This window comes from Sorex araneus, chromosome 4, assembly GCF_027595985.1.
Source record: "Sorex araneus isolate mSorAra2 chromosome 4, mSorAra2.pri, whole genome shotgun sequence".
NCBI classification, from domain to species: Eukaryota; Metazoa; Chordata; class Mammalia; order Eulipotyphla; family Soricidae; genus Sorex; species Sorex araneus.
The window spans coordinates 13,847,223-13,870,768 of record NC_073305.1 but is presented as its reverse complement, the minus strand read 5'-3'; the positions used below and the strand labels follow the sequence as shown (position 1 = coordinate 13,870,768).

Here is a 23,546-nt window from a genome sequence, read left to right as displayed (position 1 = left end):
TTCATAACACAGCTGTTTGGGGCATTCAGTGTTCCAAAACCTATCCCATCCCCAATGTGACCTTCCCTCCATCATTGTACCCAGTTTCCTACTCACCCACCAAGCTTGTCCCCCCCAGAAGGCACAAAATAATTTGTAATGTTTCCTGTAACAATAAAATGGTTAATGGAATTATCCAAAACATACTTCAGTAAAAGGAAATTCATGAAAATCGTTATATATCACAATGGGGTCATTCAAGTCTGAAGGTTTACTCTGGTGTTTGTTGCTAGTTGAGCCCTATGTATTATTGTTTTTGTTTATTGGCTTCTATGCTACTTCTTCTATGCTACTTTCCCATCTAATTTGCTGAGCTCCTACTGGGCTGTCAGTATTGAGGAATTTGGAGGTGCCACCTGACCCCATACATGTCTGCAAACACCAGGAGCGCCAGGATCTGTAGAAGTTGGCCAATGAGTTTCAGAGATTTGGCTTAGCTTGTATCTCTTCTGAAATAAGCCATAAAACTGTGGGACTGGGTTGTTGTTTAGCGCCTGAATTTCTTAGTCCAAACCAATTGTCATTCCCAACATGTTAAGCATAGAAGCAGGTATGATAATTCAGGTTTCAAATAAAGCTTTTATTATTTCATTAATAATTTAATATTGTCATCCAGTCTTTGATTAAAGTAAGAATCACACACTACTTGTCTCACTTCCTTTTTTTGTCTTTGAAAATAGAGTTTTCAGTGCACAGATTTTATTTGAATTCACAGGTCATGGGTTTATTATTGCCATCTCAGTGAATTCATATGTATTTTTAGTATCCCTTTCAAAACCAGCAAATCTTAACAGACATAAACCACAGAAATAATATCTTTTGGGGGGGATCCTTAAGAGTTTCAGACTGTGTATCAGTTGTACCTTGAGGTCTGGTGGGCAGGACACCACGCCACCCATCACTGGATCCAATATTGCACTGCGGAGCCACTATTTGCCCAGAGGAATTTCTGATGAACTTCCTACAGTGTGGTTTGGATGGTGTCCAAACCAGTTGTATTGGATTGAGCTTTACTTATTATAAACTGGTGGGTTTTGCATGAAATACCAGATTTGTCCAATTCTCTTGAAAATTGACTGAATTCACTGAAAATCTTCAGTGGTTTGGCAACACCAAGGCCATGCTGGTACATGTTGGGGAGAGGGATAGCTGGCTCTGCTGGGCACACACAACCCAGTTTCGCGCCTCCAATTGCGCCCCGGACTCCCCCGCCTCACCCCTCTCTGCTCTGTCTGTCCTTGTGCTCCTTTTCCTTCCTCCTCTGGGCTTGCACAGTTCGTTGTGGTCAGATGCAATCTAAATGGGTAGAATTCTAGATGTTGGGAGGACCTGATTGCTTCCTGAACCACTTATCCTGTTCCCACAGGGATGCAGCACATCACAAAAGTCCAAGATCCCACACGGAGAAGCTGAGATTACTGGGGAAGACAGAACTTTCTGAAACAGAAGCAAAGGTCAGGCAAAGATCAACTCTCCAACAGTTGGCTACCTAACCAGGCGGTAGACTACCAGGAGGGGTGTTGAAATAGGAATTCAGCAATGAATGTAGCCTCAAGAGTTAGCTTGTCTGAGAGCATATCTAGTACTAGATTTGAGAGCTGTGTGGCCTTGGGTTAGCTACTTGGATTCTCAGTGTCTCCATTTCCTGATCTTCAAAATGAGACTAATACTGATGACAGGGCTGTTGGGACAATGAGATGAGAGTCTATAACAGCATTGAGGGTGGCATTAATAGCTCTGTAGACCCTAAGCTTTCAACACTTTTTAGCTATTATTTTGATTCTGCTTTTGAGCTGGGTTTGAAAGTAAAACTGAAAAGAAGGTAAACTCTCTGAGTTTCAGCTAGGCAAACTGATTCTGCCTTACCATCATCTTACTGATCCCAGGAGTCCTGGTATGAAAGTAGAAGATTCTACTAGAAGGTTCTAATACTTGAGAGTGATAAACTGTATCACTTTGATTGGCATCCAGGAACACAATCCATCTATTCAATTCACAGTAGATTTGGTATCAGTTAAGAGTCACTAGTTCATTCATTCATGCATGCATTCATTCATTTGATTAGACAGCTCTATTTTCCATCTCTTGGCTGCTTCTGTTCAATACAGCTCATGTCACTTGTGGTTAGAGACAAAAAGCAGATATTTCTGTTGGAAGGGGCTTTAATGCTGTAATTCCATGTTCATTAAAAAGAATGGGTCACATTTTCGGGCATTGTGAAAGAGTTACTCCTCATTTGAGACCTCATCACTTACATGAAATGAATCACTGGAAATCGCCTTAAGCAGAGAAACAAGACTCTTAACTCTTGAACACATTAAGTTAGTACCCAATTTATTCATAAAACGATACAGTTTAAATATTTGAGGTTTTTTTTTCAGTCATACATTTTTACTACCATTCCCAAAATGTTGTGCATTTGGCTGACATGTATTTGCAAAATTAGGATCCGTAATTATAACACGGGGAATCATACAGGCATTTGATTTGCTTGTTCTTTCCCCCCTCAACAAACAAACAACAAACAGGTCTCTTGTACATTGTGATTTACTTCCCCAGGTCTCAGAACAAAATATCAGTTTTACCTTGTGCTTTTATGCCTGACAAACACACTTGTTCATTTCTCTAGGAGGAGATTTTACAAGAGAAAAACATTTATTCTTTTGGTTCAAGACCAGCCAACTTACAGCAAAACAAAGCACTTCCACACCAAACAATGATTTTTCTCTTGGGAGCTCTTAAAAGACTCTTCCATACTCTACTTGAAGTTCTGCTCAGTGGGCCAGCCCCGGGGCGCCATACCATATGGCCATGGATTCCCTAACATTAGTATGATTCCTCTGAGGACTCCGAGGTCACTGCTAGGGATTGACATAAAAAAATGGAACCATTCATGCTATGGGGTAAGACACCTCCTTTAAGAAGGCAAGGGTTGGCCAGGAGGCATGCATTCTAGTCTGTTTAAGTAAGAGGTGTGACTAGAAAGCAGTGAGACTGATTCCGGGTGGGTTGCAGCTTCTGGAATCAGTTTCATGGCTCTCTACTCCCACCTCGGAGACCGCAGGGCCTTTGTGCTATTGGCTGGGAGATATGCCATTCTCAGAAACTAAGTGCCATCCTGCTTCTGATGATCTCTACAGTAGAATCACACCCTCACGCCTAGAACTTCTGTCCTCTGGTTGTGCTCTGAGGACTCCACTGACATCATTTGGGATCTTGGGCCCAGGCAAACCCATTGCCTTGGTCTGAATTTCACCGAGATCCTCAGGCAATTTGAATGCACAGTTAAAATGGCAGAGGTACTACGTTAGGTGTTCCAGACCTATGGCAAGAAGATGATCTCTTGGTGGATCAACCTCTTCTTCAGTAGAGAGAGCATTCTGAGCAGGAAGGAATTATAGATAACAACTGCAAAACCAGTATTGGTATTTTTTTTATTTTAAACATGCAAAATACAGTCCATGCATCTGCCATTTTGAAAAGTCTCCATCCCCTAACAGATAAAACCAAATTATGTTTTGGCTATCAACATTCAATAAATGTTTCAAAATGCTTTACAGTGTAAAGATAATAAGAAATTTAGCAAAATTTCAACAAACCTGTATAAAAAACAGATACCGATACCATTTTATTATTTCAAGGCGACATGCTGTAAAGAGTAAGTTGTAATTATTTGTGTTTCTTTGTAAAAAGTCTTTAACAATACAAGGGCTTAACAGACCCAGGCCTCAGGGCTACACATGCAAAAAAAAAACAAAAAGAGGAACAGAAAGTCAGTAGTTAAAAATCACCAAAACGTGCTAGTTTTTAAACACATATGTGGGTGTTTTAAGTATAGGAGTAGTAGAAGTATTAAATATTAGCGGAGTAGTATTTCAGAACTCTGTAAAATGTGTGATGTTCACGGTGCTAGTGTCCGGGAAGACTCATACACTTCTGATGAACATTTTGGTTTAATCCCTTTGCCGTTGTAATAGTCCACGACTTGGTTTGGGACTTCAGCCAACACGCTCTTTGCCAGGGCAGCTGGAGATGCCTGCAGGGAAGGAGAAATCACCATCACTTTAGTCATGGACCAAAAAGCAAGCCTTGCTCTGGAAAGCTACTCTCACGCATTCGCTCACTCATTCCTTCATTCCCTCACTCTCATTATTTGTTGAGGATTCTAGACCAAGCAAGAGCTGACAGATCCTTGGAAAAGGACACTTTCATTTTTCAAACGCAAGTCTCAAATACAGTCGCACTTGAAGCTGGGTAAAAAATGAAAGGACAAGAAGAATTGTCCTGAAGTTTTGTTTCTGATTTCATTCCATTCCAGAAAATATATTTATGATGTTCCAGCCTCTGTGCTAGGATGGGTGGGGGTCCAGGGTTCTTGTCAGTGGGTAAGTTACAGTCAAGTGAGCAAGTGAGGGGAGCCTGGTGTGGCCAATATTAACTGTATGATGAGCCAGAACACGCCACCTGCTTTCAGTGACATACCAAAGAAAGGAGCTTCCGATACCTCAGAACCACCTTAGAACCATCCTAGAGTTCATCAGAATCTATATTTTAACACGATGCCACACGTTTCCTTGGTATACTGAAATTTTAGGAGTGGGGTTCTCAAGAGTTACTAACACTGTGTGTTAAATCACCCTGAACGATGACACTGCTGGAGATGTGCCCCCCTGTAGGAATGGGGATGCAGGACTGGTTAGGGATCCAGCTGGAAATGAGTGAGATGATGCAGCATCCTGAAACTCAGACCAATGAGAGGGAACATTTTTCTCCCACCCTATGGACTCACTGTCTAAACTGGGGGACAAAGGCTGGGTGGCGGCTGATAATTCTGCATGGGCTCTGTAGCCAAGCTGAACTGTATGAACAGCAAGTCAAGTTTATCTACACCTTATTATTAGATACTAGGGGAGAGGTGAAAAACGTGAAGAGAAGAGAACAGTTTGGAAGTGTTGGAGCTCAGCAAAGACTCCAAAGGACAGAGGGCTGCCCTTCATGAAAAGAATTCGTTCTATCTTAAGAGATTTTAGGAAATTTGAAATCAGAGCTACGTATCTGGGAAACAATCTGAAAAGAGTGAGTTTTTCCTACATAACCCTTTTTATTCTGAAGATACTACAGCATGGAAGAATATTTGGCATCCATGAATGCTCTTATTTTAAGAATAATTTCTCAGGGATGTGTGTTAATTATGAGCCATGTGTCCTGGGGTAGATCTGGATTCCCAACCTCTCCTTGCTACCATCTCTCAGATACATTTGAAGACCAGGTCATTGATTTCCAAGCTTTCCTTGCATCTAATGATGATAAGATGCCCCAATTTTCTTCTTTCAGATGAAAATGAACATTTCCCAGGTTATGGTTCTTGAAATGATTTCCGTTCCTATTTTAGGGGACAAATATGGTTGACTGTTTCCCTTTCCACTTACTCTTTGCACTGAGCTAGAACACGATTTCTGGAGCTATGGCAACCATTTTTCCATTTTGAGATAAAAGAAATATGATGATTGAATAACTGACAAAACAAATGTTAACAGCTGCCAGCCTCTAATTTCTAGCTACAGGAGAAGAACATATTCAGATTAATAAAATCCAGGATTTCTCAACCTCCACTCTATGAATGTGTTGGGCCTGATAGTCTTTATGTGGGAACTATCCTGCAGGTTGTAGAATGTTTGCCAACCTCCCCGGCCTCCACCTACAGGATGCAAGTAGCACCCCACAACTGTAACCACTAAAAATGTGTGCAGAGAACTGCCAGGGTGAATCTGGTGGTCCCCAGTCACCACTAACCAAGCAATAGCACATTGCAGAGTCTGAGCATCAAACTGTCAACCTTGTTGCTCAAGTATTGCAGGAGTGATCCCAGAGTCCAATCAGTATTATTGGGCTAATCATCCCCACCCACAAGTCTACCTTGGAAAGCAAAGTCATCCTTGGCTAAGAAACACACATGTGGGGCCAGAGTGATAGTGGGTAGGGCGTTTGCCTTGCGCATGGCCAACCTGGGTTCAACCTGAAGCCTATGGACCCCTGATCAGGAATTTTCTATGAGCACAGAGCCAGAAGGAAGTCCTGAGCAACATACCATACATGTTATCTGCTGCAAATAAATTTGCTGGTATGGGAAGATAAAACTATTCCTAAATGGCGCTGTCTAATAGAACATGCAGCTCAAATGTACCGTCAGTGAGATGGAAACACAAATCTAGTATTGCATGAATTTCAAATGATTATCTGCTACTGTATTGGCCAGTGTGGTTCCCAGGTGATGATTCTGTGTTCCCCTGGCTCAGCTGTGCTCGTAATTCTGATGAGCAAATTGGGGAAATGCCAGACAAATAGGAGCCTCTGGCCATGTTGGCATACTAGTTTCACTCACTCACCACCTACGGGGGCTCAATGCTGTGCTAGCTAACTTTCTACTGGCACCTCGTCTCCCAATTTGCGTCCTTTTTGTCTTGTGTGACAGAGCCAAGTCTGTGGCACAGACGGGTTAAGTCACTCATCTGGGGCCACACAGCCTGGAGCCTGCATGCTGTTTGCTCCCAAGTCTCTATGCCCAAGGCAGTCTGAAGACACACAGTGCAGGCAGTCACTGACTTCTATCAGCTCCTTATCTTCTCTTTTATTTACAGCTCATTGAATTTAGAGTAGACTCATTTAGATTATGAAATGAGTTTTAAAGTTTCATTTGAAATCCATAAAGATAAAGGGGAAGGGTGACTAGCTCCTGTCATCCTGGGTCAGTCATTCCTGCAGCAGGAGGGGGCAGTATCACAGAGACCACAAGCTGACCTCACTCCCTTGCCCCGCACAGGGTTCTCCCCTCACGACCAGCGCCCCCCAACTCCCTCTCACCAAGGCTCTGCTCCCACCTGCTTCCTGCGTGCATTATGAGACCCTCCTGGGGCTACTGCTCTCTGCTCTGAAGTCTGGTAGCAACATGGTGGCTCCTTGTCACCCTTCAAGGGCATCTTAGCGGGACAGAGTTCTGCTGACACCAAAGTGACAACCATGCAAGTCTCCAGAACGTGCCTGTGGCTTGGATCTTATTACTGTAGTCTTAGGACCTAACACATAACATGAACTTGAACTAGACTCTCCATGAGTATTGGAGGAGGAGGAAGAGGAGGAGGAGTATTGGGTTAGAGGTTTGAAGCTTACAGGGACACCGAGGAAGCATGAAGCTCTGTGTGTGTGCACATGTGTGTGTGTGAATGTGCACATGCCTCAGTACACGTGTTTGTTAGGGGAAATTTATAAACCTCTTTGGGATAAGCTTTTTGACCCTTTTCATGCCAGCAAAGCGCTGATGGGGTCACTGATGCTGAGAAATGGGGCGCCCCTCCCCACATGTTGGGCACCATGCAAGGAGGCAGCTGCACAGATGAACACGAAGCATCCCCTCAGCCCGTTTGAGCACATCCCTCCTGGTAGGGGACATGCTATTTCTGCTCCTCCTCCCGCCTTGCTTTCCAGCCATATGCATAATTTGCAAGGCAGCCAGGCCTCTTTTATGTAACCCACGGTGGTTTTATCTGAAAACATCCTCAGGGAGTATACAGAAGATGGCTGCCCTCACCCACAGTGTCACTGACAGTGTGTTGGGGGGTAGAAGTGGGGGGCTGGGGCCTTGCTGCTATGACCTGGGAAGTCCCTGTAGCCAAGGATCGATCTTATGTTTCTCTGATGCTCCTATTGAGACCGCAGAGAGCTCCTTACCCAGAGAACCGTAGTCGTGCAGTAAAAGGGTTCCAAATGGTACCTTCTTGTTTAGGGGGCCCTAGAGTGAAGCATCATCTCCCTTGTGACCCAGGGCAGAATGAAGCCCACATGGACTGTGATCCGAGACAGAATGAAGCTTGGCATGTGACCTGAGTGCTGCCCCACAGACATGGCAGAACCAACCACTGACCCCAGAAGGGGTCATAATTGACCACGATCCATTCATCCAGCCAGTGATGCTGGGGTCCCAGGGTGAGCCCCAACTGGGGTTCAGATGGCCTGACTCTGGAGTGCAGTGTGTGGGGGGGTGAGGCTAGGCTTTTCCAAAGCAGTTCTCCAAAGAAGCGCTGGGACAGGAGAGCACCTGACTCGACCCTCTTCTCCTGACTTGAAGTAACCGGCTGGGGACAGAGGTGCTGGAGGTTCTAGCAAAGCTGGGGCTTCCAGCAGGACCTGGAGACAAGGGGTGCAGGCCACAGCAGGCAGAAAGGGTCTTGGGAACAGAGTCTCCCAGCAAAGGGAGGACATTCTTATCATTACAAAGGGTCTTTAGAGTAGTTTCATGCTATGAAGGATTTGGGGGCCATCTTGTGGGGGATATTAAGATACTGGACACTGGGGGTCACTGCTGGTGGAGGGATGGGGGAGTTGCTGGGCTCTTGGGTGACTCTCGTAAGTGGGAGGGGACAGAAGATGATGGAGGACTGTTGGTGGCCACTCACCTAACCCCCAAGGACTCCTGGGGCAGAGCTGAGGATGCATGAGAGGTCCTCCTGGGACCAGCAGCCCTGGGGGAGTGTTGGAGGAGGAAATAGCTCCAGGGCCATCGAAACCCAAGAGGTTCAGGAATTTGGAAGGTGCCCATCTCTCATTAGGAAATCCAGAAAAATTGCTGCCGAGTACTTTTGCTGAGATATTGATTTGGCTTCAAGATGTAAAAGCTCTCGTTAAAGTGGAGAAAACTGGTAAGCATTTTATCTTCTACAGAAGGTGATCCCTGCAATTTGGGGAGGGGAATGGGGCTTCCCAAGCTGTGCTCAAAGGGACTTGAACCCCCCTCCTGACAATTCTCTGGTCCTGTCAGGATTCTGGATCCGATTCTCAGGATCGGATCAGTCAGGGTGCCGCTGATCAGTCAGGTGCCTTCCTGGTGCTCCCACGGGCCTCTGGAACTGCACCCATCAGTGCTGGGGGGACCATGGGGTGCTGAGAATTCAGCTGTCAGCAAGGTGTGTGCCTTCACCCCAGTACTGCTTCTCTGGAACCCCTTCCCCAATTTCCATTTAACCCTCTAGGCCAGTTCGAAAGCGGCCTTGGCAAAGTCATTCCAGCATTTCTCCCGATGGACCACAGTTACCTCGTTTGGCCTGGTTCTCTCATGAGCTAAAAAAAATTTTTTTTTACGTTGCTTATCATAGATTTATGGAGCATTTTGAGGTAAGCCAATACCAGCTCCTGCCAGGGCACAGAGCTTTACACAAGAACCAAAGTTGCTGCGTATAGGCTGCATCTCATTACTTTCACCTGGCAGCCTCAAACAGGGTTGGGGACCCCAGAGGTGCCCAAATCTACTGCTGAGGACAAGCGCCAGGGAAGGAAGGGCTGGCTGCCACCGTCACATGATCCCTGTCTACAACTCAAGCTGCACTTCTTTCGCTGGAGTCCAGCTAGCAGAGGGGGGCAGGGAGCAATATAGGTATAATGATCAGTGTGGAAGTGCAGTGTCTGTCTCTTACAACTCTAGAGTCAACACTACCTTAAGCCTGGGCCCAAACTACAACTATTCAACATTAAAATGTAATGGGGGGGCGGGGTCAGAGCTAGAGGCAAGCTCTGGCACTTGCCTTGGGCACTTTCCTCGTGTGCCCATGACCAGGGTTTGAATCCCAGTACCCCATATGTTTCCTTGAGCGCTGCCAGGAGTGATACCAGAGCAGCAAGCCAGGAGTGAGTAAGCCCTGCTCCCCACCCCCAAACACAAAACAAGTAACTGTCAAGGAATCAGACTGGGGGGGATGGGAGGGAACTTGGGCGCAGCAGTGGAGGGATGGGGGTACCAGGGAACATGAACATGGTTTGCCTGAAAACGCCTACGCTAAAAAACAATGTACACCACATTGTCTAAATACAATTTTAAAATTATAGAATTCACGCCAGGTAATGAAACAAACGTCAGATAGAGCCTGGTGTGGGGGCCAGCACCCCTCCCCCACGCCGATCTGGGACTCGGGTCCCCACAGCCCTTGGGGCACACCCGTGGCCCCGAGCTGGCTCTGCTGCCCAGTGCTTACGTGTTTGAAGTTCCGGAAGGGCACGAACTGGACGATGTCGCGCAGCACGGGCTCGCCCTTGGGGGACCGCAGGATGCCGTCGTCGCCGTCCAGCATCTGCATGTCACTGAAGTCCGCGTTGCCCACGCCCACGATGATGACCGACATGGGCAGGTGCGAGGCGTGGACGATGGCCTCCCGCGTGTCAGCCATGTCCGTGATGACGCCGTCCGTGAGGATGAGCAGGATGAAGTATTGCTGCCGTCGGGGGGAGCGCCCGCAGCGCGGAGAGGGGGCACAAGCACAGTCGGTTAGGGACGGGCCCGGGTACCACCAGGCGGGCGCAGCCTCTGGGAGCTGGTCCTGATGGTGGCCAGGGCGGGCGGAGGAAGGGGCAGCTGGGAGGGAAGGCTAAGCGCCCCCTCTCATCCCCGACTCCTTCCACTGCTCTCTTCTCAGCCTCCTCCACTCTCCCTCTCTCCGTGTCTCTGTCTCTATCTCTCTGTGTCTCTGTCTCTTTCTTTGTTTCTGTCTCTGTGTCTATCTCTGTGTCTCTGTCTCTTTCTTTGTCTCTGTTTCTGTCTTTGTGTCTCTGTGTCTGTGTCGCTGTCTCTATATCTCTCTATGTCTCTGTCTCTGTCTCTTTGTCTCTCTCTTTGTTTCTGTCTCTCTCTGTATCTATCTCTCTGTCTCTATATTTCTCTATGTCTCTGTCTCTGTCTCTTTGTCTCTCTCTTTGTTTCTGTCTCTGTCTCTCTGTATCTATCTCTCTGTCTCTATATTTCTCTATGTCTCTGTCTCTTTGTCTCTCTCTTTGTTTCTGTCTCTGTCTCTCTGTATCTATCTCTCTGTCTCTATATCTCTCTATGTCTCTGTCTCTCTGCTCTCTCTACTAGTGTGTCCTAGAGGCACCTCTGTAGCACTGAGTTTTTTTTTCTTTTTTCCTTTCCTTTTTTTTTTTTAAAACTGCTTTCATAGATATTGTGGAGTCATTAAAGAGATGTAGAAATAAACTAAGCATTCCTAGATCAACTGATAAGGAAAAAAATGTGACATAGGGGGCCAGAGTGATAGTACTGCAATAGGTAGGGTGCTCGACTGGCATGGATTCAACCTGGGGTTTGATCCTTGGCATCCCATATGGTCCCCTTGAGCCCTGTCGGGTGTGATACCTGAGTACAGAGCTGGGAGCAAGGCTTGAGTACCTCTGGGTGTGACTCAAAAAAAAAAACCCAAACAAAGTACATTCATATCATGGAATAGTTTTCTGCCATACTGGCAACATGCAACAATATGGATGAAAAGACTGGAGCCATTATACAGGGCACTTGCTCTGCACAATGCCAACCTGGTTCAATTCCTGGTATATGGTTCCTCCAAGAATTGCCAAGAGTGATCCCTGAGCACAGAGCCAGGAGAAAGCTCTGAGCACTGTGAATGTAGCTCAACAGTTCTATCCCTCCCCCCAGAAAAAAACACTATGGATGAATCTTGACTATTTTATAAGCAAATAAGTCATAAGAAGACAAATATTGCATAGTTCTATTTATGGGTGGGGGAAACAAATTTCATAGATTCAAAATCACAGGGATGCTGTTTGCCATGATTTGGTGGTTGGGGGAACTGGGATGTGACCGTCAAGGATCGTTAAATTCAGGGAAGCAAGAGAAGTAAGTTCTAGAGATGTGCTGTTCTATGGTGCATCTAGCCAACAGTATTCTGTTGCAAACTTGAACATCTACCAAGTGGTGCAGACCTCATGTTAAATGTTCATAACACAATACAAGGGGACAGTGGTGGAGGCTTGTGGGCACCACTGTCCATCCGGAGGGTCATGGGAGTACAGTAACTTTGTACGTCAACGTTGAGATTTTTTTTGTGGTGCACAGAGCTTACTACTGGCTCTGTGCTCAAGGATCAGTCCTGGGTGGGCTCAGGGGACCAAATCTGGCACCAAGGATTGAGTCAGGATTGACCGTGTGCCAGTCGACTGCCTTACGCCCTGTGTTCTGTCTCTAACCCTAAAGCCATTGTTTTCCCCTAAGAGTCTCAAATTGCCCACTGCCTAAAAAGGGGTGAGAGCAGAAGAGGAACAGAATTTTAAATTCTGCTTCATTTTCATGTGAACTTCAAATAAATGGATGCCTGATCCAGTTATGGGGAACCTCGAAAGTTTGTTGGGACAACCAGAAAGTATCAGGATGATAAATCCTTCTCCCCAGGATGCACTCCTGAAGGGCAGGGCACGGAAGGGGATGCTTCACTCCACAGACCTTAGCATCATTGAGTGAAAGCCTCGCTGTGTCCCCTCCCTCCAGCCTTCATACTCCACCTCCTCCTGCCTGGGGCCCGCACTGTGTTTCCAGCTCATTTCCTCCAGGAACAACACCCCCTTCTCTACTCCTCACCATCCCCCGTGCCCGGACACCTCCCCTCCTCGCATCCAGACACTACAGAATTGTCAAGTCTTCACATAAGGCTAGGGAAGGGCTCTCTGTGCAGGGACCGTAATAAATAGTTCAGACTCGGCCGAGCCATACTAGTTACCTAAGGCAATGACAGAGCTCTGACAAGTGTCGGGCAGAAACTTAATCTGCATGGACGTGGCTGTGTTCCAGTGCAAGTTTCCTGAGGGACGCTGGAATCTGAATGTCATCGCATTTTCACGCGCCATGAAATCCTCTTTCGGTTGTTTTTCCCAATCATTAAAAAATGCAAAACCTATTCAGAGCTCGCAAGCGACTGAGAAAATGGGCCGCGGGATGTCGTTTGCTGAAGTCCACCGGGGAGGAAGAGGCCCTATGTGGGCCTGCAAGCCGGCTGACTGTGAACTCGGGGTAATTGATATTTTTATTTTCATAACCTGCAGCGGATCTTTATCATTTTTTTCCCTAATTACAAATATCATTGGCAAAATCAAATTAGTGTTAGCTGTATTTGTAACTCAATTGCCTGAAGAAAATACAGATCGTCGCCTGTTAGATCACAGTGACTGCCAACAGCCCGATATATCATTTACACTCAACTCTGCTTTAGAATTAGAGAATTATTGGATTAGCTTCTGGCTCTTCTAATGTAATATTAATAAAAGAAGTATTTTATGACTCTTGACGATGCATCTGCGTTGCATTTAAAAATAGTTGCTAACAGCATTCCAATATGATTAGCTATTTTCTAATATATATTTCATTTGGTGCAGTTAAAACCACTTCTGAGGAGTTCATGGGATTCACAGCAGCTGGTGAACAGGGAACAAGAAGCTTAAGAACCCCTGGTCTGAAGAGTTTGTCAGGAGTTTAGAATCTGAATCTTCCAAATTCTTTGTAGCTGATAAGAAATAGAAGATCGAGGGCCAGACCAAAACCCTGACGGAGGGCCTGGGACATAGTACAGGGTTATGGCTTCCAGGGCACTGCCCCCAGTGTGATCCCTGGCATTACAAGATCCTCTGAGCCCTGCCGGGTGAGGCCAGGGATTCCTCAGGCCCTTACATTGGCCAGTCCAGTTAGATGAGAATTATCAGGGGCCCCCCAGATCCTCCTAAGCTCTGCCTGGGAGGACCCCCACTGTCCCTCCCTGTCCCTCCCTCGCCATCCCCCTCCCTCTCCCCTCCTCCCCCGCAAAATCAAACAAACCATCCCTGATAGGAATTTCCAACAAGCTAGCAGTAATACTTGTTTCTAAATTCAGCTAGGAAACTGCACATAGGAAGAAAAGAAGAGTCTTCGTTTTGTTCTTAAGGGGCAGGGATATACCCTGCAGTGCTCAGGGCTTACTCCTGGCTCTGTGGCCTGGAACCACTCCTGGCAGGGCTCCAGGGACCATATGTGGCACCAGGGATCAAACCCGGGTGAGGCACGTGCAAGGTAAGTGACCTAACTGCTGTATTAACTCTCTGGTCCCAAGAATACAGTCTTTGAATGGGCTGGTAGTTTGTGTTTATTTTATTTTTTATTTTTATTTATTTATTTATTTATTTATTTATTTATTTATTTATTTATTTATTTATTTTGCTTTTTGGGTCACACCTGGCGATGCACAGGGGTTACTCCTGGCTCTGCACTCAGGAATTACCCCTGGCGGTGCTCAGGGGACCATATGGGATGCTGGGATTTGAACCCGGGTCGGCCGCGTGCAAGGCAAACGCCCTACCCGCTGTGCTATCTCTCCAGCCCCTGGTAGTTTGTGTTTAGATGAAGAGGAAAATCTTTCTTTCTTTTTCATTCTAGAAAAGTTCCCCAAAGCCAAGGAGAAAATCCTACTGCCAGATTGCCTTAACAGATTCTAAGGGTCAAGTTCTGAGCCCTGAGCCATAGTGGCAGCAAAGGGTCTTGGTCTGTGGGCTGTAGAAAAACCCAGAGACACCACTAGGGGTGCTAGCCTCAGTGTCCCTGGCCTCTGGGCCAGATGAGGCGGTCACTTGGATTGGATGCTCCCTGCACTGTGGCCTGATAGGCCCTCTCAGGGCTCCCTTGGGGAGTGGGTAAAGGCTAATGTCAGCCCTCACTCCAGACCAACAGGCATTTTTATTTTTGTGAGTCCAAACACCCTAGAGAGATGGAGACAGTTCACTTTCCAAATCATGCTCTTGGGGAGAAAGGAGAAGAGAGAAGTTTGCACGCCCTCCTTTCACTGACACTTAGGAAGAGGACTATGTGAATATCAAATCCATTTTATAGTTTGGCTTCCTAAGCCTGACTTTTTTTTTGGGGGGGGGGTTGGGTTACAACCGGCAATGCACAGGGGTTACTCCTGGTTCATGCACTCAGAAATTACTCTGGCAGTGCTCGGGGGACCATATGGGATGCTGGGAATTGAACCCGGGCTGGCCCCGTTCAAGGCAAACACCCTATCTGCTGTGCTATCACTCCAGCCACTAAGCCTGAGTCTTAAATTTGAGGTTCTGCTGATAAACAAAATGTTAGTAAAACAAAATGAAATACTAACCTCGCCCAACCCTTCTCCCTGACTTACATCTCTGAGGATGCAGTGGGCGTGAGGCCTCTGGGAGTTTGGCTAGAGAGAGGCCGCAATTGACGCAGTCAAGCTTGGGGGAGGAAAGTTACTGGGGAAGGAGACCGTGGGAGAAGAAATGAAGAGCGTGAGACAAGGCGATTCTTTCAATGAATTTTTCTCCAAAGGAGATCAAAATAAGGAACAGTAGCTAAAGGTACAGTGGTACCAAAGGAGATATTTGAATTTGAACAGGAGCTGTTCCAGCATGTATGTTTGCTAGTCGGCAGAAAAAAAAAGGGGGGGAGGGGAAGATAATATAGAGAATGAGGGCTTCTAGCTGCTTACTTCAGTGTGCTGGGGCACCTGGGGAGGAGTGTGGTTGAAGCACAGGAGGAGTGGCTAGTGAGAGACATCCTTCCGCATCTACTCTAAGGCAAGAGAAGCTGAGAGCACAGCTTTAGGGAAAACGGGTACAGGTGATGAGAGACAAGCAACTACAGTCCAACCTTCTCATACAAACAGGATTTGGGGACCCAGGAGAAATCATAGGGGAAAAATGTCAGTCCTATTGACTACATCAGGGGGAATATCAAAATCTAAAAAAGAACCATGTTGTTACAATGAAAGTGAGACAGAGAAAAAAAATAATTGGAGTGCTTTGTTTAACTCTCAATTTAGAAGTAAAACAGGGGGCTGGAGCGATAGCACAGCGGGTAGGGCGTTTGCCTTGCATGCAGCCAACCCGGGTTCAATTCCCAGCATCCCATAGGGTCCCCTGAGCACTGCCAGGAGTAGTCCTGAGTGTAGAGCCAGGAGTAACCCCTGTGCATCGGTGGGTGTGACCCGAAAAGCAAAATATATATAGATAGATAGATAGATAGATAGATATAGATATAGATATGTAAAACAAACGTTGTTTGGGCTCATACTCCAAATTACTAATACAGTGTAAGCATAAAATCATACAACTACTGCAGTAAAACATGAAACTACCATAAAAAATTAAAAATGAAAGAAAATTCATAGGCCATTCCATTCCTGCCAACTTGAGAGGGGGTTCTTGCTTTGACGCATGTGTTGCGGCACTTGACCATCAGGGGGCAGAGTTATCCATTTGACTTTTGTTTCCATTCCATCTGTAGTTTGGGTACAGGGGAAAGCAAGCTTGTTTGGGGACAGGCTTTTTGTGTTTTATTTCCTTCCTTCCTGGAACCTAAGGTGTGAAGGGCTGTTGTCCATAAGCCACTGTTAAGTGTTCCATTAATGTTGCTGACATGCTGAGACTTATTTTTTTAAATTTGTTTTGTTTTGGGGGCCACACCCACCCACCAGTGCTCAAGGGACCAGATGAGATGCTGGATATCAAACCCAGGTCAGCTGCATGCAAGGCAAATGCCCTACTCGCTGTACCATTGTTCCGGCCCCCATGTTGAGACTGAAGATAAGAGAAGGTCAAGTCCATGTCCAAACTCACACATGTAGAAATAATAGAATTTACAGTTGCAGTGGGAGGAGTGCTATGCCCAATCTCCAGACCAGGGACACCCGCCACCCCCTACTCAACAAGCTGGCCACACTCCCTTCCCTCTCCTTACCGATGCCTCCTTGGTGTTGGTTTCCTCCGAGGCCGACTTGGCTACCTTCTGAATGATGGGGGCGATGTTAGTGGGCCCGTAGAGCTGGAGCTTGGGAAGGCAGCTCTGGTAGGCTTCCACCACCCCTTGAATCCCTTGAAATTGACCAAGAATGAGAGTTCACTGTTCTTGCAAATGTATTTATAATTAAACACACACACACACACAAGCAAAGCACTGAACCTTATTAATATCAGAGTGATGTTCTGAAGATAAAGGGGGAAGTACTGCGTGGTGGTGATGTAGGCAGGTAGATAGGGAAAGGCCCTTGGCAATGAAAATTGAGATTTAACAGAGTCTCTGGGAAGGAGACTCTTAAGACTTGCAGATTCAAGAAAACAAAAGACCCAGAGGAAACCATCAGCAGACCCTGAGGATAATGGACCCCTCCCCAGGAGGTTCCCCAAAGAAGGCCATCACCACTCCCAACCTCCCTGGTAACCTTAGCAACGAACTTTTACCTGGAAAGAAACCCCATGTGGGTGGGGGCAGGTTGAAGAAACCCTATAAAAGACACCTTGAACAAAGGAAGGGCGCGCATATGCTGCCTGAGCCCATGTGCTGCTTGTGCCCACGTGGCCAAGCACATGTGGTGCTCGAGCACATGTGTCGCCCGCATCTCCCCCCTTGAGATGTGTACTTTCATGCTTTCATGTCCAGTGCTAGGATGTGTGTAGAGCTTCCTCCACCCTTGGAGAAGCCCGCGTTCTTTCTTGAGCGCATTACTCCTACTGTTTTTTCTTTTCCACTTATCCCTTCCTCCTTCCCTCAGAAACCTCTAAATAAAATCTGTTACTTCACTGCTTGTCTACTCCTGAAATTCTTTTCCGAGAGCGAGACAAGAACCCAGTAACCCTGGGTCCCAGGTAGTAGAGGCGGCTGAGGAGAAAGTGACCGTCTTTTTCCTCCCCTTCACATAAGTCACCCGTGGGGCCCACCGACATCAGTGGGCCTTGCTGCCTACACTCCTATTGACATCATTCAAGACTGAGGTCGAAAGTGGCCTTTTCCCTAAGCCCCAGCTCACACAGAAGATTTCATTTCAAGAACTCAGAGCGGAGGAGCTAGATAGGCGCAGAAACTGGTTTCTGGAAAGAGGCCTGGAACTGAGGCAGGCGGGTAGATAGGAGAGGGCCCATGGCAACGAGATTTCTGAGAAGTAACAAATCCAGTAACACTGAAAAGGCAAGAATTAAGGCCTACGCCTGATAAGATTTTCCTGGTGCCAGTGACAACCCTAAGGAGGTTGGACCACCACCGAGACACAAATTTCAGCAGAGACTGCAATTGATGACCAGAAGGAGATGTACACCTGAAGGACCACCCACCTCTTGCCAGAGAAACTCTGGACCAAAGCAGCTCAACCAAGACGGCCCGAGAAATATCCGTATACGAGCCAATCTTCAAGGCCATTCAAAGCCCTCGGGCCTTGGGAGAAGCCCGCATTCTCTCTTGAGCATCTTACTCTCTCAGTCCTCTCTGTCCTTCCTCTTCCTCAAAAACCCTTTAAAAGGTTTCACTTCATTTCACTTCACTGCTTGTCCACTGCTGAAATTCCTTTCTTTCTTTTTTTTTTTTTTTTTGCTTTTTGGGTCACACCCAGTGATGCACCGGGATTACTCCTGGCTCTGCACTCAGGAATTACCCCTGGAGGTGCTCAGGGGATCATATGGGATGCTGGGATTCGAACCCGGGTCGGCCGAGTGCAAGGCAAACACCCTACCCACTGTGCTATCGCTCCAGCCCTTGAAATTCCTCTCTGAGAGCTGCGACAAGAACCTGAAGACCCTTGGGTTAGGTCTAGGACCGCCAAGAGCACTTCCTCGCTCCAGCCTGAGTCCGCGGCTCCCCGAGAGAAATCTCGGGTGGTGGGAATAAACTCCTGTGCTGGGAAGACCAAGCAGATGTCAGGAGTGGCTTGATGGTCACCTGGTGGAGCTGGCAGGGCTCTGACCCATGCCGTGCAGGGGCTCATCTGCAGACTTTCCCCATGCTACCCTTCCCAGACAGTCTTGGGGTAGCAGAGGTGCCTCACAGAAGCCACCCGTGGAGACTCACGAACTTCAGGACCCATAATGAAGTTACAGAATCTACTCTGTCAGACCACATGTAAGAGACTCAGGATTCAAACCCGGTTCTGTGTATGTTTCAAGGGCTGTGCTCCTGGCCACAAGGCAAATGGACTATTTTATTTTTTAATAATAAAATATGTATATTGGGGGGCAGTGGGAGAGAAAGAAAGTGTGTGTGTGTGTGTGTGAGAGAGAGAGAGAGAGAGGAGAGTGTGTGTGTGTGTGTGTGTGTGAGAGAGAGAGAGAGAAGAGAGTGTGTGTGTGTGTGTGTGTGTGTGTGTGTGTGAGAGAGAGAGAGAGAGAGAGAGAGAGAGAGAGAGAGAGAGAGAAGAGAGAGAAAAAATGAGCAAATGAGCCTGGACAAGTGGTCAAGAAGGAACACTGTAGCACTGTAACACTGTCATCCCGTTGTTCATTGATTTGCCTGAGCGGGCACCGGTAACATCTCCATTGTGAGACTTGTTGTTACTGTTTTTGGCATGTTCAATAGGCCACGGGTAGCTTGCCAGGCTTTGCCGTGTGTGGGGGGGATACTCTCCGTAGCTTGCTGGGCTCTCTGAGAGGAATGAGGAATCGAACCCTGATCCACCGCATGCAAAGCCCCTACCCGACATGCTATCGCTCCAGTCCTGTGTAATTCCCAAGCAGGGATGCAAATCATTTCCCTTGTTGCAGGCAGATAGGTGGACCTGGTAAAGCATTTTTTGGGGAAAGAATAAAATTTAAGAAGAAATTGCCTAGTTCTGAAGTAACCCAAAGGCTTGAGGAACACACCCCTTTGAGATGCAAATCCTTAGCTTTTTGGAGTCTGAGTTATCAGTCAGATGCAGAAACTGAGGCACCACTTGGAGAAGCATGGAACCCTCAGGCAAGCAGAAGCTGCAGAAGAATCTAAAGATTGTGATAAGAATATGAAAGGACCATCAGCAGTGAGACTTCCTTTGTGATAAAGCCCTGATTAATTTTTATGTGTGTAGAGAACTCGGGGCAAGACGATTTGAAGAAATTAGATATACCTTTCTCCCAAAAGCCACTGGATGCTCTCTTCCATTCTGGAGACGCCTGTGTTATCTCATGAACACCTATTACTCTTTCTCTCCCCTTCAGATCTCTTTCTTTGCATTTCTTTCAGTATAAACTATTTTGCTTCACTATATCTCCTCCTTCTGACATTGTTTTCTTCCAGGGAAGGTGGTGAACCTGGAATGCCTATGCCGAGGTGAGGGCTGACTTTGCTTTCCTACAGAAACCCATTCCTTGCTCTAGCCCGTGTCCACAGCTCCCAGAGAACCCAGCTGTCAGGGATCATCTCCCACGCTGTGCACAGCAAGTGGGCTTCAGGCGCAACTTGGCTGCCTTCTGGGGCTGTGTGAGCATCCATGCCCAGTAGATGCTAGTAGCCGACTTTACCAGTCCTGATTTATGTCAGACATTTCCTTGGGTGGCCCAGGTGGGTTGAGCAGAGAGGTGGAAGCATTCTTTTCCCAAGGCTATTTTTCTTTTTTCTTTTTTTTTTTTAATTGAATCTCCATGTGGAAAGTTACAAAGCTTTCAGGCTCAAGTCTCAGTTACATAATGCTCCAACACCCATCCCTTCACCAGTGCACAGATTCCACCACCAAGAACCACAGTAAACCTCCCCCCACCCCCCGCCCCCCCAATCTCCCACCCTGGCAAGGCTATTTTTCTTGCCCCCCCACTTTATCAAGTCACCAGCAACACCCTTATAAGTAGCACTGTAGTACTGTTGTCTCGTTGTTCATCGATTTGCTCGAGCAAGCACCAGTAACGGCTCCATTGTGAGACTTGTTGTTACTGTTTTTGGCATATCGAATACGCCACGGGTAGCTTGCCAGGCTTTTCCGTGCAGGCGGAATACTCTTGGTAGCTTGCCAGGCTCTCGAGAGGGACAGAGGAATCAAACTCGTGTAGGCTGCTTGCAGGGCAAACGCCTTACCCGCTGTGCTATTGCTCCAACCCCTTATAAGTAGGAGGGGGAAATCTCGGGGGCGGAGGGAGGAGGGAGTTGCAGGCAAGGAGACAGGGGAGTTTACTGATAATATCTATTGGCAGTAGCTAGGCAGTCACACCCAGAAACGGTGTAATCCTGCCAACATCTGGAGACTATAAGACCAAGCTCCCGGAAGAGAGCAACACAGAGTCTCTTGCCCTGGTGTCTTCACCAGGGCCCCTCAGAGGGGGTGGGTTGAGTTTCCCCCTGCTGCCCCGAGCAAAGTCCTCATAGCCAAGGACCTCCGGAACACAGTCACAGCCATGCTCAAGGCCCCTCTCCACACATTCCTATGAGCTTCACGCATGAAGGAACTGGCAGAGGAACCCAGGTATGTGGGACTCGTGGCTGAGATCACCAAGCCTGCTCGAATCGGGGCTGGGCCTCTTCTGCCCAGATCCCCCATTTTCCAGTAGCTAGGCGGTCACACCCAGAAACTGTCCCTGGTGTCGTGTAATCCCATCAACAGCCAAAATCCAGAGACTATAAGACCAAGCTCCCGGAAGACCAAGTGGCCGCATGACATCTTATAGCCTAATTCTCCCCTTTGGAGAATCTGGCAAGTGACTGAGAGTTTCCTGACCACATGGGAGAGCCTGGCAAGCTCCCTGTGGCGTATTCATATGCCAAAACCAGTAACAATGATGGGTATCATTCCCTGACCCTGAAAGAGCCTCCATGTGGCACTATTGGGAAGGACGAGTAGAAAGAGGCTTCTAAAATCTCAGGACTAGGACGAATGGAGACGGTACTGAGACTACTCTAGAAAATTGACGATCAACAGGATGATGATGATGATGATGATGATGATGATGATGATGATGATGATGATCTATTGACAGAAAAATACTGTCTAGAATCTAAACCAGCCCAAAGGCATAGAGGCCTTTGAGACATAGGACTCATCTCAGGAGCCCAGAACAGGAGGTGGAGGTGGGAAGGACCAATAATATGCAGAATTCCAGGCCCAGAACATAGCTCTTTGGGTGTGGAGAGGCTCTACCATAGGCACAAAGGGCATGCTAAGAGTATCAAAGGAAAACCAACAACTCCATGCTCATATAAAACAGCCTTTAGTGGTGGTATAGAGGTATAGAGGTGGTATAGAGGTGGAGGGTTGGGAGTTTATTTTAAATGTTCTACATTTCATACCACCTCCTCAATCTTAGTATATAGCATCCCAGACCACTTTTGAGAATTAGATGTACTCAGAACCATCTCCCTGCTGCTAAAGTCTTTGCAGGCAGAAATCAAAACTTCTTGCAAGAGCTAAAAGCAGAAGGGGCCTGTGGCAGCTCATTCATTTCATCACCAAGAGCGAGATAAGTGAGCAAACTGGAAGATCTGGGCATCTCCTGGGGCTCTGGTGTAGGGATGGGTGGCATTCCCTGTTTCATCATTTGGAGACTTTCACCCTGAGGCCATGTGAGTGGAGGAAGTAGCAAAGGCTGCTGTAGGAACCTTCTCTGCATGTTGATAGTGTCTTCTGCATTGTCTTTGCTAGATCTGTTTTATTTATTTATTTTTTATTTAATGGCTGTGTCATTAGAATTTTCCCTTGCACTGGGAGTAGCAAGGTTCATTTGGATCCAGGAAGCCTGCATTTGTTTCAGCTGGGGAACAATTCTGCTTCCGAGGAGAGAACTGAAACCGGGACAGGTACAACCAAAAAGTAGCAAGTTGTTGGCTTTCTTTGATGTTGGGATTTACCTGCACACTCGGGGTTGTCTTCATTAAAGTTGATCGCGAAGTCATGAGAGACCTAGACACCAATTAAAATTGAAAAAAGGAAGAAAGGAGAATTATAACTTTAATCCAGCCAGGAGGCACTGGGGTTTAGAGTCTGCAAACAAATGCCCATGACATTCATTATGTGTTAAGCAGCAGGAACCATTTTAAGCCTTTACACAATCAATCTGAGATGGAGGGTGAATTCTTAGCTCCCTGCAGAGTGGAGGTGACAGTAAGATTTCCTAGAATCAGATAAAGGAGGGGAGAATATGATGTATTAAAAAAAAAAAGCAACATCCAAGAGGAAGAGTTCAGGAAAATGTGAGCTCCAAAGAGCTTCCAGAGGAAATTGGCCATAGAGAGGAGGCTGAGAGTTAGCTAAGCTCAATTTGGACCTAGTGATAAGAAGAAAAAATAAAGTTAACTTAGTAGCCCAGGTGGTCTACTTGATGTGGGAGTGAAGAGAAGGGCACCAGGTAAACTGCTGACATTTCAGAAACATTCTAACGGGATATGCAGAACAAGAGGGCTGGAGATTTTTCTCACACAGAGACAGGTGAAACAGACTGAACTCTATACTTTGGGAAAGGTAGTTGCAAAAGGAATATATCGAGCCATCTTCTATCACAAATCCTCTACCTGGAGGGACCAACGGTTGGGTAAATGACCGTTGACTTTTTTCTTCCTAAAACCCGGTAAGACAAGAAGGATATCCTGACATCCAGGTATTTTTGATTGCATCATTTGGAACTTTTATTTTGCAAGCTCTTTCCAAACACCAATTCTCTTGTGGGAGAGAAAATAGGTCACTGTGTTAAAGACCACCTTGCCTTTTCTCAGTAGGGGTCAGTGCTGAGTCTGTCCGACTATATTCATTTACCCTCCTCAATTACAGGGAGGCAGCTGACTTCCAATCTCCTGATATGCTTGGCTAACTTCATCTTTCGAGACTGCTTTGCCTGTGCAAGTGACAAGCTAAATGAACTAGGGAATTAATGTGCACAGGGAGAACCCCTACTTCACGGCAAATGGGAAGTAGTATATCAATATCCCCGTCTCTGTTGGGGGGAGGGGGGCTGTGTTTTTTCCTACATTGTCTCCTAGA

General features: G+C 46.8%; 1 protein-coding gene across 4 annotated transcripts in view; it reads right to left on the bottom strand.

Annotated features, from left to right (window-relative positions):
• Window positions 1–2,345: 2,345 nt before the first annotated feature.
• Window positions 2,346–23,546, bottom strand: part of CPNE4 (copine 4) — a 506,040-nt gene continuing 484,839 nt past the window's right edge. For all 4 annotated transcript variants that reach the window (XM_055134745.1, XM_055134747.1, XM_055134748.1 and 1 more), the window contains exons 13-16: window positions 22,421–22,472; window positions 16,589–16,722; window positions 10,059–10,295; window positions 2,346–4,075 (exon numbers count right to left, since the gene is read on the bottom strand). In XM_055134745.1, coding sequence (XP_054990720.1) covers window positions 3,941–4,075; window positions 10,059–10,295; window positions 16,589–16,722; window positions 22,421–22,472 — 558 coding nt within the window. In that variant the 3' untranslated portion in view covers window positions 2,346–3,940. The remainder of the gene's footprint in view (window positions 4,076–10,058; window positions 10,296–16,588; window positions 16,723–22,420; window positions 22,473–23,546) is intronic.